We start from the raw sequence: 17,221 nt of genomic DNA on the forward strand, positions 1-17,221 counted from the left end.
TTAAAAAATTTACATCTCAACCTTTTATCATTTAGTGAAAGGATGGATAAGAAATATCGAGTATCTTAAAATAGTGGGGTTAAATCGAAGAGTGTGATTGCAACTTAGAAAATATTATATTACTTCTTTAAATGCGAAAATAATAACTAGAGAAAAATTACTAAATATATATTCCAGACCTAGGACCTTTATTGTTTATTTTGATGATTGTGTTTGGGTTTGTTCTTAAAGTTATTATAATGTAAAGTTGTATAACCTTGATGGTTGTATATTTAAACTACATATGGTAAAAATGTAATAAACATATGAAGAGAAAAGTAAAAACTAAAAGAATGATTAAAAACTAAATAAATAAATATATATTTTGGTAAACTTGCGGTTATAAAACATACAAACATGTGTTTCATCCGGATATTCGTTTGTTTGATAATTGAAAGCGTTTCCCCCATCTTTCAGTCATAATCATATACTAAACCAAATAAATATCATTTTTTTTAACATATATATTAAAATATCCCCAACTCTAGACGGCTACAGATTAATCTACAAAAGCAAATAAAAACCGTCCGCACATATCGTCAAATAAAATTTAACAAATACTAAAAAAAAATGTTGGAGCCGTACAAAGGAGTATAAGCTTCGCCCACTACGATAAGTTGGGTTGGAAGGGCACTGGTAGGACATCTATATGAGTGAGCCATTGGTGCACAAAAAAAATAAAATGAGCCATTTCATTAACAATATTATTAAAGATATAGATTGATCTTAAATTCTTAATAGCTAACATCTTGTAGGTAGGTATGTCCTTAATTACACCTAATTAGTCTTTTTTAAAGCCACTTTAACCAACTAATTACTTGATATTTCGGATCAAGGGTCAAACCATGTATCATGTCATATTTAGACTCTTGAATGCAAATACGATGTTGCTATTCAAAAAATCGTTACCTGATTTATTAATAAGGGATATAAAAGAACTAAAAAGAAGACTCCAAGGACGAGCGTAATGAGTTTGAAAGAGTAATCTATGACATTTTTATGTTATGTAAGGGCATGATTAGCCCCGGTCTCTTAGGTGGAGTTTTTAACTTATGATTTGATATTTTTTTTTAAACATTTTTTGGTTAAAAAATGACTTTTATATCTCTTATTCAAAAGACAGTTTTTAATTTTTCTTAGTTAAAATGTAAAAAAAAATTAAGAACCGTCTTTTAGCCGAAATTAAGAACTTCAGTTAAGAGACTGAGGTTAATCATGGTCTAATTTTCATTTGATTATATGTATCTAGACTATGGAACGCTAAGGCAATTTTTTGTACTCTCAAACTCGCCATTGCAGACTGAATAACTACTTTGGTCATTAATTTCGAATTAAAAAAACTAGGGTACTAGTTACAAATATACGCTAAGCAATCTGAAAACTAGCGAGTATTCGTATGTGTAGGACTAGGAGTAGTGGGTTAGAGACGAAGAATTGCCTCAGATATTTCCTTACAACATTTGATAAATAGCATAATTGACTATGATTTACAACTAGGCGGACTAACTATACTGATGCGCATCGACCGGATATGGCTTATAAATGGGCCGAATTTTTAATCAATGTGGTCTGACATTATAATTGTTGGATCGGACAAGTCTTTAAACTGAATAAATTGGAGTTGATTACACTAAGAGACACTTTTTGACTTTCTATTACACCTAGAGACACTTCTTACATGTGACACACTTTGTTGTGGGCCAGCAACAGATTGTGGACAATTTTGCCCTTAATGGAAATGACACTTGTGGATGAGTGATTTGTGGACGAGTGATGCATGGTTGGATGATTTGTGGACGGGTGATGTGTGGATGAGTGATGCGTAATGTGTGGATATGTAATGTTAATGTGTTTATAGTAGATAACATGGACAAACTCTCTGTTTTGATTCCATAAAATTATACAACAATACGTGGACATAGACTCATGTTACTAAAATTATACCATAAAACGTGGACACAGACTATGTTATCTCCAATACAAACACTTGGCTTCTTCAGTTCAATTGATAAATTATCTGCAATTAAACTTCAATCAAGATGAGAAATAAATGATATTGTAAGTATGAGCGGAGAGAAAAACCGAAGAAGCATGTCAGAGAGTAATAGATCTTGCATGTCAGAGATTTTTGATCTAAGCATTTGCGCTTTGTCATGATGTGGATGGATGTAATTTTGATTAGAATTGAATTTAGATTCCGAGATGATGAATGGAATCGAAGGAATATTGTCCATATCCACAACTAGTTTATAATTCTGTTAAGATGTTTATGTCCACAACTAATTTATAATTCTGTTATCCACGCTTTGGTGTCCACGTCCACATTTTGTTTACACATTAATATATATAATATATATATGAACATGGATCTTAAAAGATAGAGAATTTTATATATAGTTTATTATGACAATTATTTTTGCTTAATATATTTTAGAACTTGAGATAAAAGTAAATAAATACATAAAGTAGAATAAGAAAAATAATAAAATGAAATAAGAAGAAGAGAAAGATTCTCTTTTGTTTAGGGTCATAAGAGTCTTTTTGACAAAAGAAAATGTGTCACAAGTGATAAGTGTCTTGTAGTGTAATTTGAATGTTGGAAAGTGTCCCTAGATGTAAAAAATTCAATAAATTGGTTATCGTAATCCCAATCAAATTTTGGTAATAATATTTTCTTATTACAAGGGTTATGTTTTTAACAAACCGATATCTTTTCTTTTTCTTTTTAGATTAGGAAAACGTTTACAGTAAACTCCATTTTTTACCTGCCAATGCAAAGTGTCGAGCTAAATTCGTTCGATTTAAGGATGTACAGAAAACGATAATTTATTTTTCTTAATTAAAAATTCATTATTAGAATAATTATCTCTCTATATCTCTCGTGTACTCCAACCACTATCGATGCGTAGTCGGTTGCTTCAAATCTCCCGTGACTTGTGTATTTCCTTTTTTCAGGGTTTCGCAATTTTTATTATTATACCTATCCCACTTCGTTATACAAAATAATACTTTTCACAAAGAAATAAAGATTCTTCATCTGTAAAAGGCTCTGTTACATTATTCCATTATATTGGTATAACAAATCTCCATCCATATGTACTTTATAATTTTATTTGCAAATATAGCGCATCTAAGAAGGAAAAAAATAAACAAAATTACAAAATAAAGCATAAATTATCTTTGAAATGTTCAAAATTGCATAAGCGTGAACTATATATCGTACATGACCTCCATCCATGTATATGTATTTTATAATATGTTTGTATGTACTTTATAGCATCACATGGGAACCCGGGGCCGGCTTAGCTGATGGGAACCCAGGAGTAATGCGGAATGGAGAAGGTGAGTGGTGTGGTGGTTTTGCGTTTACCATAGGAAGATGTACAATATCTTTGGCGGAGCTCTAGGGTGTGTATTATGGTCTAGTGATTATTTGGGAGAAAAAAGTTAGAAGATTGGAGATAGATGTCGATTCTATGATGGTGGTGGAGTTTCTCACGACATGGATTGGAGATTTTTATCCGCTGTCTTTCCTGGTACGTTTGTGCCATGATTTTTTGACAAGGGATTGGTTGGTCCGAATTGTTCATGTGTATAGGGAAGCAAACCACTTAGCTGATGGTTTGGCTAACCTTGCATTTTTTTCTTCTTTTTGGTTTTACTAGTTTTGATGTTGCACCGAATGAGATTGCTGATTTATTGCATGAAGATGTTGTTGGACCTCCACGGCCACGACAAACTCGTTTTGTAGACTGAAGTTGGGTTTTATTTGTTAAATAAAGTTTGGGAGTTAATCTCCCATATTCTTACCAAAAAAAACATGCTTTTATGGAAAACAAACAAATAATCAAAAATACAAAAATAAAGCGTAAATTCTCTTCAAAATGTTCAAAATGTCAATCAACTTGCATAGCCATGAATTATACAATATAGAAAAGTAAAGATGAAGCATGTTGATTTTCCTTTAGATGTACTCTATCCAAAAAAAAGTTATAGTAGTTCTGACATTTTCAATTCCACTCTATTTTTCCCTCTAAAATAAAGTTTAGAGTAAAAATGTTCCAATAGTATTTTATTTCCTACTCTATAATAGTGTAAATCTATTTATTACTCTATATATAGAGTAATTTTTTTTATTTTTTGTTCATCATTCTATTTTTTATTCTACCATTAGAGCAACATCTAACTCTATTATAGAGTTACTCTATTTTAAATGAAAAAATAGAGTAAACTATTAGAGATGATCTTAATTCTTTTTTTGCTAAAAACTTCTTAAAGTCTTGCATGTGACGGAAGATAAATACCTAAAAAGATAGATAAGAAAAAAATATAAGCTATAAGAAGTGGGATAAGATAAAAATATACTTCATGGGTTCATGTTATTGCTGAGGCTATCTCACGGATAATGGGCAGAGTATTCGCGTGGCGTGCAAGCCGACATAGAAAGCTCACATCATTATTCACTAATCATTATCACTTACAGGGTCCCTTTGCAGTCAATATTTACTGTTGAAGTAAGCTCGAAGAAAGCTTGAGTATCAAGCTATCCTAATCCTAAATAGTTTAGGATCTTTATGAGATAAGGATCAAAGTGTTTTTAGGAGTTATCTATTTACAAGTGTTTCCTTTTAGAATTAGGATATCTAAATTCTTATATAAACACAATGTCATGAGATGACATTATTGTGAGTTGTGTGATTGAGAGATTGTGGTTTTGAGTGAGTTTCCACAAAAATTAATAAGAAGAGTTAGTTCTTGTTATTCATTGAGTTCATACATACACCAAACTAGTTTGAGCAATATTGTGGTATCAGAGCGGTTGACGAGAAATCTGCAAGAAGATCAAAAATACCCTTCGAGTAGAAACGAGACCCATCGAGTTAGGATTGGGAGGTGTGTGTGGCAGATATCAAGTCAAAAGATCCTGGAAGTCAGTTGTGGGACACGAGATGAATGTGATCCTTAGTTTGAGGGGAAGAATGTGATATAACAAACTACGTTCCACATTGAAGAATTAGAGAAAGAGAGTCTAATATATAAAGAGATGTCCAACTCTAATAGTACGAGGCCTTTTGGGATGGAAACCAAAAGTAAATCCATACGGGCTTGCCAATTAGGCCCAAAGTGGACAATATCGTACTAATCAGATAATATAGAGTTGGACACAGAGTTTCACAATTCAACAATATTCAGCCCCACTTCCAAAATTTATGTTTCTCGTATCAGACTCATCTATCTCGATGATTATAGTTTTTTTGTTAAACACTAAACTAATTAATCACATTTTCAGTAGGTTAATTTTAGTCTATTAGGTTTAGTTTGGTGTTCTTTTTGACTTTTGAGTTTGACAGGGTTTTGGATAAAGGTAGACTGGAGCTTGGAGGCAGGCCTGACCCATAGCATAGGCACAGTAAGCATCCGCTTAAGGTCCAAAATGTTTTGAAGTAGTTTAGCTTAGGAAAAAAGGCCCAAAAAATTTTCAGATTTTTATTCTAAAAAAAAAGTCCAAATTTTTTAATCTGAATAGGGTCTTTAGTAATGATGGGCCGTCTCTGCTTGGAGGTGTACGTACTGGTTAGTTAGAAATTTTAGCTATGAAAAATCTCAACTACGAATAACATATCTATTCTATTAAAACAGAACATATCTATTCTATTAAAATAAAAGTAATAATTTCTTTCATTTGTGATTTTTTCAACATGATTTATTTCATTTGGAGGTGTACGTACTTGCATAGCAAATACACATATATATATATTTATATATATATATATATATTAAAAAAATTCAAACAAATCTGTTGATAAATATTTTAACAATATCTTAATTTTCAGAAAGTTTATGTAAATATTTTCAATAATTTTGTAATTAGAAATGAACTATTAATATATAATTAGGTATCATTTATAAAATAAAATAAATTATATCCTATTTTTATCTACTTTATAATCATAATCAATCATGTTAATAAAATTATTATATTGAAATAAATAAGATTAAATCAGATTAAATTTATAAATTTAGTTTCATAAAAAATATTATTTTAAAATATAATGTGATGACAGAACTGCTTAATTAGAAAATATATAATTCATGTATAAAAATTAAGATACTTCTATATAAAATAATATATCATCTAAAATAAATAAGGGGAAAAATATTGATAAAACGAAATCTATTTTTAAAGGGTGGGTCAGAATTTAGCAAAAATTAAATACAAAATAATTTGCAAATATGTTTTTTCATACATATATTAATTTGTTTAATAACTAAATCCAAATATAATAAGATAAATATATAATAAAAAGCAAAAATACATATGACAGTTTTAAACAATTGATTAACTACAAGTCTACAACATATAAACTATGAAATTATTAAATTAATTTATCTGAAATAGTTATATAATGAACGCTAAAAATGTCAAATAATGATCTAAAATAAATATTTATGTTTATAAAACTGAAAAAAAACATCCGCGCAACCGCGGAAGATCTGGTCTCACTTAATATAGAATACTACACACAAATATTCACATAGATGTGCATCTACGTAATAGATCTTTTTGGGTAAAATACGTAATAAGATCTTTCTAACCGTTGCAGAGTTTGGCAAACGATATTTGACATTTGGACGATTAGGTAATTAGTTCTCCAAAGCAATTTTATATAGGTTATTGACATTCATAGTAACACTAATGGACATCATAGATCTGCAAATGAAATAAAATACACCATGGGCATGTAAGTGAACTAGGTACAAACCATTCATTTGGGTTAAATTTTCAGGGATCCAGTATTAGTTCTTTTAAGTATACTATCAACAGGTTGTGGATCGTACATATTTTGGATCTTGATCACAGCTTATGCATATCATTTAGAGTAAGTAATAATATATGGTATAAATATTCTTTGTTCCTTATCCCGTAGTATATCAATACACAATTTTTGTAATTTAACAACCAACGTTAGGTCGATTATTTTAGAAAAGTAAGGGGGTAGCCGGATGCAGCGTCGCATTAAAGTAAGGAAATAATCGAAGTGGCGTAGCGGGTAGCATAATTTATGTCTATTGTTGCTAGTCCAATATACATAGACATATTGGCAGCCACATATATTCTTGAAAATAATAAATTGTCAAATACATTACCATCATTATTTGATAATATGCACTTTTCTGGACTTTGAAAAGGGAATTTAGCAGCCCACTATCTCTTAAACTCAAGTCTTTTTACATAAGTTCAAAAAAAAAAAAAGTCTTTTTACATTATATAATCTATTAGTGCCAAACAGTGTAGTTTGTTTTGTTTATTTAGCCAATATTTTTTATCATCCACTTTCTATATTTACTACTTTTATTTTATATATTACATTTTCTTGGTATACTTTTTATTTTGTCACACCTTTTCTTGGTATACTATCATCTTTTTTTGTGCACCTTGGTATACTATATATCAACTAAAAGCACACATTTTGATCTCAACGGATTTTACGAGGTGTTCATGATATTCTCAGAAACATATTTTAATAGTTGTTCTTTAGAGCGAAAAATGATTATTTGATAAATGGCGGACAATACAAGATCTTAAAAGATAAAAAGTCCAAACAGTTGACGTCAAAAAAGAAAATCCAACCAGTAACAAAATCTTCAACATACAATTTCTCAAATTGTGGAAGTTTGATCCTAATGCTGGTTTCAAAGTTAAGGGAGGTTACTGGTTGCATTTTCCAAATTTTGTTGCTCATTTAAATTGAAACTAGATCATGATCCGCGCTTTGCAAGCGCGGATTATTTTATGATGAAATCTTTTACTAATAATTAATAAATATTTTGTTAATTTGTAAAAATTTTGTTTATTTGAATTTTCTTTGCATTTAAATCAATGCTTTTAAATTTGACCCAAATCCGCGGTCAAATCGGTTAATCCGATGATTTGATAATTCAATTTAGGTTTTAAAAATATTTATATTTATAAAAATCACTATATCTGAGACTAACCAATTGAACCGATGGATGCCCGATATCTTAACATATCCAATTTGATTTAAATTGCTATAGTTTCATAATTTGTCACCTTTTAATCCAAATTTTAAAGTTTATTGTTTTACAATTTTATTAAATTATGACATTTCTATAAAATTTTGATAGAAAAAATAATAGATATAATTAACAACTATAAATGTCTTGATCATATTACTCCATTTTGTATAACTTAATTAATTTTATTACAATTGTTTTGTGTAATTTTTTTTGTTAATCATTTATATTATAATCGCTTTAAATTTTTTGTTAACAATTAGTATTAAGCATTTTTCTTTAGATAACATATATTTTGAACAATTTTTCATAATTATTTTTGTTATTATAGTTATTGTACACTGTATAATGTTTATATATTTATTTTTTATGTAATGGCTATTATTGAATTGTTATCTTACTTAAATAAATGATAGAACCATTATGTAGTAAATATAAATAAAATAATATGTTAATTTAATTGATTTATCATTGATTGAAATGTTTTTGTAGTATTTAAACCTGTAAAAGTAAGTTTTATTTATTTTCGTTTTTTATAAAATTTTTGAATATTTTTTAATTATTTGATTTATTTAAATATTTGGTTACTAAAAAAATAAGTTCTAATATTTTATATTGTTTGGACATAAGATTATAATTGTATTGTTGTTTGGAAAAATGGATAGTAGTATAAAGAAATGACTATATTATTTGGAACATTGATAGCAGTATAAGGAAAAGAATATTAGTGATTTAATGTAGGTTTAACTATAAAGTAGGAAGATGTATTTAATTTAAAAACTTATAAAATAAATGTTAGGTCCAACACAATGTTTCTGTTTTAATAATATAGATATGACCCATCATAGGTCAGGACTATAGTGGTCCGGTTCTGTTCTGAAGCCGATAATGTAACCTTGTAAAGGCATAGCTAGTTGTATTTATTTAATTTTAATAAAAGAGTAAACTACATATATACTCCTAATATTGAAATAGTACTACATGTAAATACTAATATGATAAAAAATATATACGTAAAACGTATTTTAGTTTAATGCAATCAGAAACTCGGTGTATTTATAAAAAAATTGTATTGGGGTCCGGTCTCTTATATATAAACTCATCCTTTCATACAAAAGAAAAATAATACTACAATACATTTCTCATATCTAAAAAAAACCGTCATGCGAAGCCTTCTCTACACCATCGGTTCCCTTCTCATTCTCCTTCTCAGCCACGATGGTGGCTTTACCGGAGCCGCCGATGCCGAACATACCTTCAGAGCCACCGATATACATACTCATCGCCATCGTCGCAACCATGGCCACCGTCGCGGAGAAGAGTTTGAGTACTCAGCCTTATCGTGTAGAGCTTATTCAGCGTCTCTTGACGAGTTCGGCGCCGTAGGAGACGGCGTGACCTCAAATACAGCGGCGTTTCGCGATGCAGTGTCGCAGCTTAGTCATTTCGCAGACTATGGTGGCTCCTTGTTATTTGTTCCCGCCGGACGGTGGCTCACCGGAAGCTTTAACCTCACCAGCCATTTCACGCTTTTCCTCCACCGTGATGCAGTTCTCCTCGCCTCCCAGGTAAGTTTTTATTTATTTAATTAATTTTGTCCCATAAAACTTTATTTTAATTTTCTAAGAATAACTTAATTAGGAATATATACCCCGTGACACAAAACTCCACAAACGTCTTTGATGAGTTAATTATTTTCCTTTGCAATTTTTTGTTGTTTCAATTTATACATACATACATTTATTCACGTGACATTTGCTTGACAGCTTCTGATGATATATGGTTGGGCCATTCAGTTTATGTTTATTTTCTCTTTGGTGAATAAATACTTTATATCAAAAGTAATACAATGAACCTGTGATGGCAAAACAATTTCTACCTGCAAATTAAGAGATTTGAAGATCTCGGAGTCACTGTGACAAAAAGAAAAAAAAAGAAGAACTCGGAGTTTTTAGTTGACCTATACTGTAAAGATTTCATTATTTTTTTGTTTTCTTTCTACTAAAAGCAAACTATTAGGTTTAGGATGCGTTACTCTAAAAGTAGAGGGTAGAGTAATGAGGGAGTTATCGGACGGTTTTAAAAGACGCAAAGACAAAATAGGCAAAGACGCAAAGTTAGTGGGGATCGTTATCGGACGGTTTTAAAAGTTTGAGACCCATTCATGTTAGGAAGATCTCACACGTCCATTTATACTACAAATCTCAGCCACATGTTACTTTTGGGCCTTAGCCTAAAATAGCTCTCCCATTTCTTGAGCCCACACCATCACCAGCATACGAGACGCTTTTCAAAAATTTCCATGTAAAACCTTCTGTAGCTCCTGTAAAATAGCTAACAAAAAAGCTCCTGTAAAATACTGGTAAATGTAGGGGATGATTGGTTGGGGCTGTAGATGCTCTGGACAGCCAAAATTTAGTCTACAGCTATATATCTCAACCAATCGAGTTTTGCTTTCCTTAAAAAGCTCACAGCAAAAAAATCTCTGCAAAATCAAAATATGGCTGTAGAGAGCTTTATTTCCAGAGCAAAAAAATAGTGCTTTAGAAATCTACAGCAAGGAAAGCTACAACAAATAAATCTACAGATTAAATTCTACAGCAAAAAATATAAAGCTACAGCACTTACCAATCATCCCCGTAGTTGTAAGATTATAGATTTAGAAATGTAATATTAATATGTGTTACAACATTTAAGTATTCTTGATAATATTAAAATTTTGTTCCTTATTATGTCAAGTGAATAGTTAATAGTTTCTGTCTAGGGTGAAATAATAAAGTTTAACAAATTCTAAACTAATGATGAAAATGGTTTGTCCTAATGTTATTTGTAGGAAGAAAGTGACTATGAAGTGATAGAGCCATTGCCTTCGTACGGACGAGGGAGAGACACAGATGGTGGAAGATTCATCAGTCTACTTTTTGGTTCCAACTTAACCGACGTGGTTATCACCGGTTAGTATCTCACTTAGTATCAAATTAACCAAAAATATCCGATGATTTCCTAAACCGAATTGCGAATTTTTAAAATTGAAAGGTGAAAATGGCACGATTGATGGACAAGGAGAGCCATGGTGGGGAAAATTCAAGAGAGGAGAATTAAAATACACAAGACCATATTTGATTGAGATTATGCATTCCGATGGTATCCAAATCTCCAATCTCACATTCTTGAATTCTCCTTCTTGGCACATTCACCCGGTCTACAGCAGGTTAAGAAAAAACTCATTCGGTTTAACTATTCGGTTATCAAAATTTAAGATATTAAAACCGGTTTTGTTTATGTTTTATACGCAGCAATATTGTTATCCAAGACTTGACGATATTAGCACCGGTCACGGTACCAAACACCGACGGGATCAACCCTGGTACGAAACCATACCGATAATCTCAAAATACCGATAACCGATTTGTAAAATCTGGTTTAAAATTCATTCCGGTTTATCATAGATTCTTGTACAAACACGAGGATCGAAGACTGCTACATTGTGTCCGGAGACGATTGTATCGCTGTGAAGAGTGGATGGGATCAGTACGGAATCAACTACGGCATGCCCACGAAACAGCTTCTGATCCGACGGCTCACATGCATTTCCCCCGACAGTGCCGTGATCGCTTTAGGCAGCGAGATGTCCGGTGGAATAGAGGATGTTCGAGCTGAAGATATCATCGCCATCAACTCAGAATCAGGAATAAGGTACGTAACCAAAACACAAACCGGTTTAGTTCAGTTCGGTTTGATTAAACCGGAATCAAATCCGACAGGATCAAAACAGCTATTGGTCGAGGAGGGTACGTGAAGGATGTGTACGTAAGAGGCATGACGATGCAGACGATGAAATACGTTTTCTGGATGACCGGAAGCTACGGTTCGCATCCCGACGAGCATTATGATCCGAATGCTTTACCGGTGATTCAGAACATTAACTATCAAGACATGGTGGCAGAGAACGTGACGATGCCGGCTCAATTGGCTGGGATCACGGGAGATCAGTTCACTGGGATATGTATCTCTAACGTGACGATCACGCTTTCTAAGAAACCTAAGAAAGTGCTTTGGAATTGTACTGACGTGTCTGGTTACACGAGCGGTGTGACTCCGGAGCCGTGTCAGTTGTTGCCGGAGAAGCAGCCGGGGACGGTTGTGCCGTGTAACTTCCCTGAAAGTTCTATTCCCATTGATGAAGTGAAGCTCCAACGTTGCTACTCCAGGAGAAGGCTCATGTGAAGATGAAAACGTTTTATTTTTCTTTTATAAATACATAAGTAAACGTTTTATGAAATGGGGTGGACTTTATTGAATAAATGACAAAGCTTCACGAGACAAAACTATTTGAATCGGATCGTACATCTTGATTATTTGAAGTAAAGCTAGACAGGGCTTAACGTGACGCCCAAGTACCAAATAAAGCGTCCTGTCTCTAACTCAAACACATCTCAAAACATGTTTGCTTCTGAAGTTGTTTAATCTGTAAATTTAAGTTTAAGGTTAATAGAAGTATCATCTATATTTTAAGAGACGTAAAAGAAAACAGAGTGGTTATTTGTAACGAGGTATGCATATTGGACTTGCTATGGATTTGAATCTGGTTTATGTGATATTGGTGATTTTGAGATGAGACGATAAGACGTTATCAAACCGTTGTTGGGGTTGAGATGATTCTATTGCAAGGACCCGGGAAGGCTCTTCAAATCTGCTGATACCGGGATGATTCAGACCAAAACCCTGCAGAGAATTAATACATAAAGAATGTCATAAGAAACAACCAAAAGTTTATTGTAGTTGAAGAGAACAAAGTAGGGTTGGGGAGAGACCTGACTAAGGAATTCGAATGAGTCAGAACACCGGAAATGGACCAGCTTTTCAAGAGAACCCAAGTTCAGACATACTAGATTAGTGTGTCTTTTTAGGCTCAGAGATATGAGACCATTGTGCATCTCGGTGAAGCCCTCAAGGTCAGTAATTTCAAGGTCTAGAGCTTGTAAGAACGAAGGTAGGGAGTAGAATAAGTCATCATCTAGGGATTTGACTGTTGGTATTGCTGGTGCTGTCTTCTGTCGATGCATTATAGGCTTTTCTTCAATCACTTGATTAGTAATTATATAGGAACTTGACTTCTTCGGTATAGCCTTAAATTCAAACAGTTCTTTGACCTTGGTCACGACATCAGTGAAGAACACTGGATCAGAGCTGCAATTAGAAAACACAGTAAGTTAGAACAAATGTTTTCTTTTTTCTGGTGTAAATGTTAAAACGTTAGAACAAATGTTGACATAGAAGCAAATACATATGCATTTATTTTGTTTGAGTTCAGATCTTCCAAAAGATCCTAAAATGAGTTTTTCGACCCAAAAAACACACACACACACACACAAAAAAGACCAAAACAGATTTTATAAAAGAGAGAAAATACCATTCTACCTTTATTTTACAGATACATAAATATTTAAATAATTCATAATTTTTGATTTTTTCCAATTTGAAAATTTTCAAAAAAATTTTCAAAAATTTTATTTTAAAATTCGACTTTTTAAAACTATTTTTTAATTATTATTTTAAATTTTAAACATTATTTTTAAAACATTCTGAATTCCCACTTTTCAAATCTAAATCATAAGTCTAGATTAATTAATATATAAATGTTTTTTCACCTTTTTAACTAAATAATTTGGTTATTTTGACCTGATATATTTATGATAAAAACTTTTTAATGCTATTTTAAGACATTTTTCTTTTTGAAACAGCATATGCATTTATTTATATACCTATTTTCATTGCTCAAGCCTGGTCTTGAGGAAATGGACGAGATCGCTTGTCTCCAATCCCAGATTCTAGCTTCGGTATCTAGTATAGAGTTCACATTGTCCCTATTGACGGTTTTGTGCACTTCTTGTTCTATCTTGAGAAGCCTATTACGGAAACAACCCTTCAGTTGTTTAACTGATTGAGCTAGCCTAGGAACATCCTTCAGCTTGTAGAAAATAGGGAAGGGAGTGATCTCTCCTGCGTCCATAAGCTTCTTGATCTCAACGAGCTCATCAAGACACTGTGGTGACTCAGGGTACTTGTCTGAGAAGACAACTATTGCAACCTTTGACTCTTTGATCCTCTCCTTTGTCTCATCTTCTATATATACCGAGATTTCGTTTGATTCAAATTCTGTTTTCAGAGAACTTACTAGGTTCATTTTGAGCTGCTTCTCGCCGAAACTGATGAACACTCTAGGCGGAGGAGGGTTTATCATCATTTCAAAACGTTTCATAATGTTGCATAACAATGAAAAGCAGGTCAAAGAACAATCGGAGTTTTTATCTACACCAAGACGATTCCGAGTATTTTCATTACTCTCTGCCATTGCTAACACATCTGCATATTCCGCTAAAGTTTAATCCAGAGGAATTAAGGATACATGTAACCAAAGTTCTAAAAATTGGCTGTATACGAAACGATTTTTTAGAAGTTGGTCTAGACATAGTATATATGTTTAGAATAGATTCCATTTTGAAAGAGTTGAAAAATAATGGGGCTTTAATTATCTACAAATGACCTAATTACTGCCTATTGATTTTTGGAACATAAGTACATAACATGTAACAAAGCTGTACGTTCAGTCATATGAAAGGAACTTACTGCTGACTTGAACTGGTGAAAAGTAGCGTTGCTCTTGAATTTCTTGAGGGGAGACAATAAGCTTGTTACCAGGAAATAGTCGAGGTTTCCTGGACAACAAGCGAGGCTTGAAATCAACATCCTACAAAAGTGACAATACCACATTAACTTACTATAACAATTCAAGAAAGAAATTATGGAAGGCTGAGAAAATAAACCTCAACGGAGCCGTCAACAGAACCTAGCAACACCAAGAAAATCATTCCATCCTGAACACGCTTGATTAGCCGCTGACCGAGGATAGGATTTTTAAGAGAGATCAGGTCAAGAAAAACCAGATGATCAGTGCCTCTGGTCTGAATGAACGGCCTTGTAATAAGATCTTCAAGATCTGACTTCTTAATGTTTAGAGCTTGTAATAAGGACGTTAATGCCTCCTGGGGATGCATCAGAGACTTCTCTATGATAAAAAGATAATTTCTTCGATAAGAAATTTCATCTAACATTTTCTTAAGTTGAACCACAATATTAATAATTAAAGGCCCGTCCGGGTCTTCTTTTTTTATGAGAAAAGCCGAATGATCCACCAATATAGACTAAAGCTTGCCTCCATCCCCAAATCCTAGCCTCTGTTTCAAGTATGGACTTGTAGCTTCCACGATCAACTTTTCTGCGAACTTTATTCTCAGTTTTAAGGAGAGTGTTACCGAAGCAACCAGTCTGGCTCTTGATGGAGGCAGATTTCACTTCGTAGAATACAGGAAAAGCGTCAAGATACCCCGTCTCCATTTGCTTCTTGATCTCTACAAGCTCGTCTAAGCACCACTCTGAGTCGGAGTACTTGTTTGACAAGAGTATGAGTGCAACACCTGACTCTCTGATTGTTTCAAAGAGTGTTGCTATCCGTCTCCCTCTCGTCTCATCCTCGTCAATGAAAAAGTTGATTTTGCTCCTCTTTAATTCTTCTTTTAGATGGCTCACAAAATTTTTTCTTAGAGGTTTACCTCTGAAACTGATGAACACTTGATCATGTTTCCACGACCGAGAGAAGTTCGTCATTTTGTGTTATGTTTGAAATATGTGTTGAAGACATGAAAAATGAAGAAGGATAAGTGTTTTATAATGTTTGTTATGGTTACCTATTGAAGTCAACACACCAAAATTGTTCTTAATTTACGATTATTTTCTTGCCAAATGTCTAGACGCGGTTAGTAGGTGCACATCAGAACATGTGTCCATTTCTGTGGAAATAATGAAGTTGACAGACCAACGTAACCATGCGACGTTTGAAATATGAATGCTGAAATGTCATTTTTAATAACAAGGATAACAAACGGTACAAGTTGAATATCTGTACATGTTACTACTTGCGAACGATTATTGGCTCACGTTATACACGTTATCCATACTACAAGTGTTTCTGTAGAGCTTTTTATTTACGTGATACTAAATCCATACAAATCTCAAGCAAATGTGGGTTGCATCTCAAAGATATCATCTCCAACAATGGAATATATTACTGGTTAGAAGAGTCTCAATCTCCTTTTGCATTTATCTCTCTCCAACTTGCATCCTCATCTAGCCAACTGCTACATTGATCATATTAGGTTATACCTAAAAATAGGTTTTATATTATATCTTGATGTGAAAATTTTATATAGTGGCAAAACACACCTGTAGCTAATTTTTTTTTTTTTTGGTTGCTGAAAACCTGTAGCTAAAATTGTCTAAATAAATGTTTATTATGGAGTCTTTGGTCTCTTAGTCTTAAACAAATAGTATTGTAGCCTACCAAGTCTTTCTTTATCTTATATCTTTTCGTCAACTAATCTTTCTTTGTCTTATTCGATTTGGCTAAATGATGTGTTCCTTTCATATAATATGACAACAACACGGTCCAAAAAAAACATATATATCATGTTATTTACTCACGGGTTCACTGTCCGATTAATCGATCTTTCTTTGACGTAAAATTAGATATAAGTATATACTCTCAGTAAGGTGTTACATTTTCAGACAGTAGTCACCGGTAGAAGATGATTAATAATTATAAACTTTTCTTAGATAAAAACATTGAAAAACAGAGGCTTTCTTAGTAAATATGATACATAATTAAAATATAAGAATTTAACACAAAAAAATTATAAATATATGAATGATTTATATATTTTTGATAGTTTTAATGATTTTTATCCTGAGATCTAATCCGGCTACGTCGCCGATTCATAATCGAACCAATTATTATATTCAATCTGGTTATGTAATTGGTTCATGGTCGAATCCGGTTCAACCACCGGATTGGTCCAGTTTTAAAAACACTGAAATTAACCAAGATCAAATCCAAAGATTTTCAAAACCGAATTGCAATTTTTGAATTGAAAGATGAGAATGGAACAATTGATGGACAAGGAGAGCCATGGTGGGGAATATTCAAGCGACGAGAATTGAAATACACAAGACCATATTTGATTGAGATTATGCATTTCAATGGTATCCATATCCCCAGTCTCACATTCTTTTCTCCTTCTTGGCATAT

The 17,221-nt window shown here is 32.5% G+C and overlaps 2 protein-coding genes across 2 annotated transcripts; one reads left to right on the forward strand and one right to left on the reverse strand.

Moving 5' to 3' along the window:
- The first annotated feature begins 9,170 nt into the window (after positions 1-9,170).
- On the forward strand, positions 9,171-12,416 carry LOC103861130 (probable polygalacturonase). The gene is made up of 6 exons (XM_009138837.3): positions 9,171-9,644; positions 10,910-11,030; positions 11,113-11,287; positions 11,373-11,443; positions 11,526-11,772; positions 11,841-12,416. Exons 1-6 carry the CDS (start codon positions 9,240-9,242, stop codon positions 12,301-12,303), a joined length of 1,482 nt encoding a protein of 493 aa, XP_009137085.1. The 5' UTR covers positions 9,171-9,239; the 3' UTR covers positions 12,304-12,416.
- Positions 12,143-17,140, reverse strand: LOC103861120. Its single transcript, XM_033287939.1, is given in 6 exon segments — positions 12,143-12,801; positions 12,891-13,266; positions 13,842-14,442; positions 14,707-14,827; positions 14,904-15,236; positions 15,238-17,140. Coding segments are annotated over 6 exon segments (2,073 nt in total). The 5' UTR covers positions 15,745-17,140; the 3' UTR covers positions 12,143-12,666.
- Positions 17,141-17,221: the final 81 nt, after the last annotated feature.

Source organism: Brassica rapa, chromosome A01 (genome assembly GCF_000309985.2).
Source record: "Brassica rapa cultivar Chiifu-401-42 chromosome A01, CAAS_Brap_v3.01, whole genome shotgun sequence".
Classification (NCBI taxonomy): domain Eukaryota; kingdom Viridiplantae; phylum Streptophyta; class Magnoliopsida; order Brassicales; family Brassicaceae; genus Brassica; species Brassica rapa.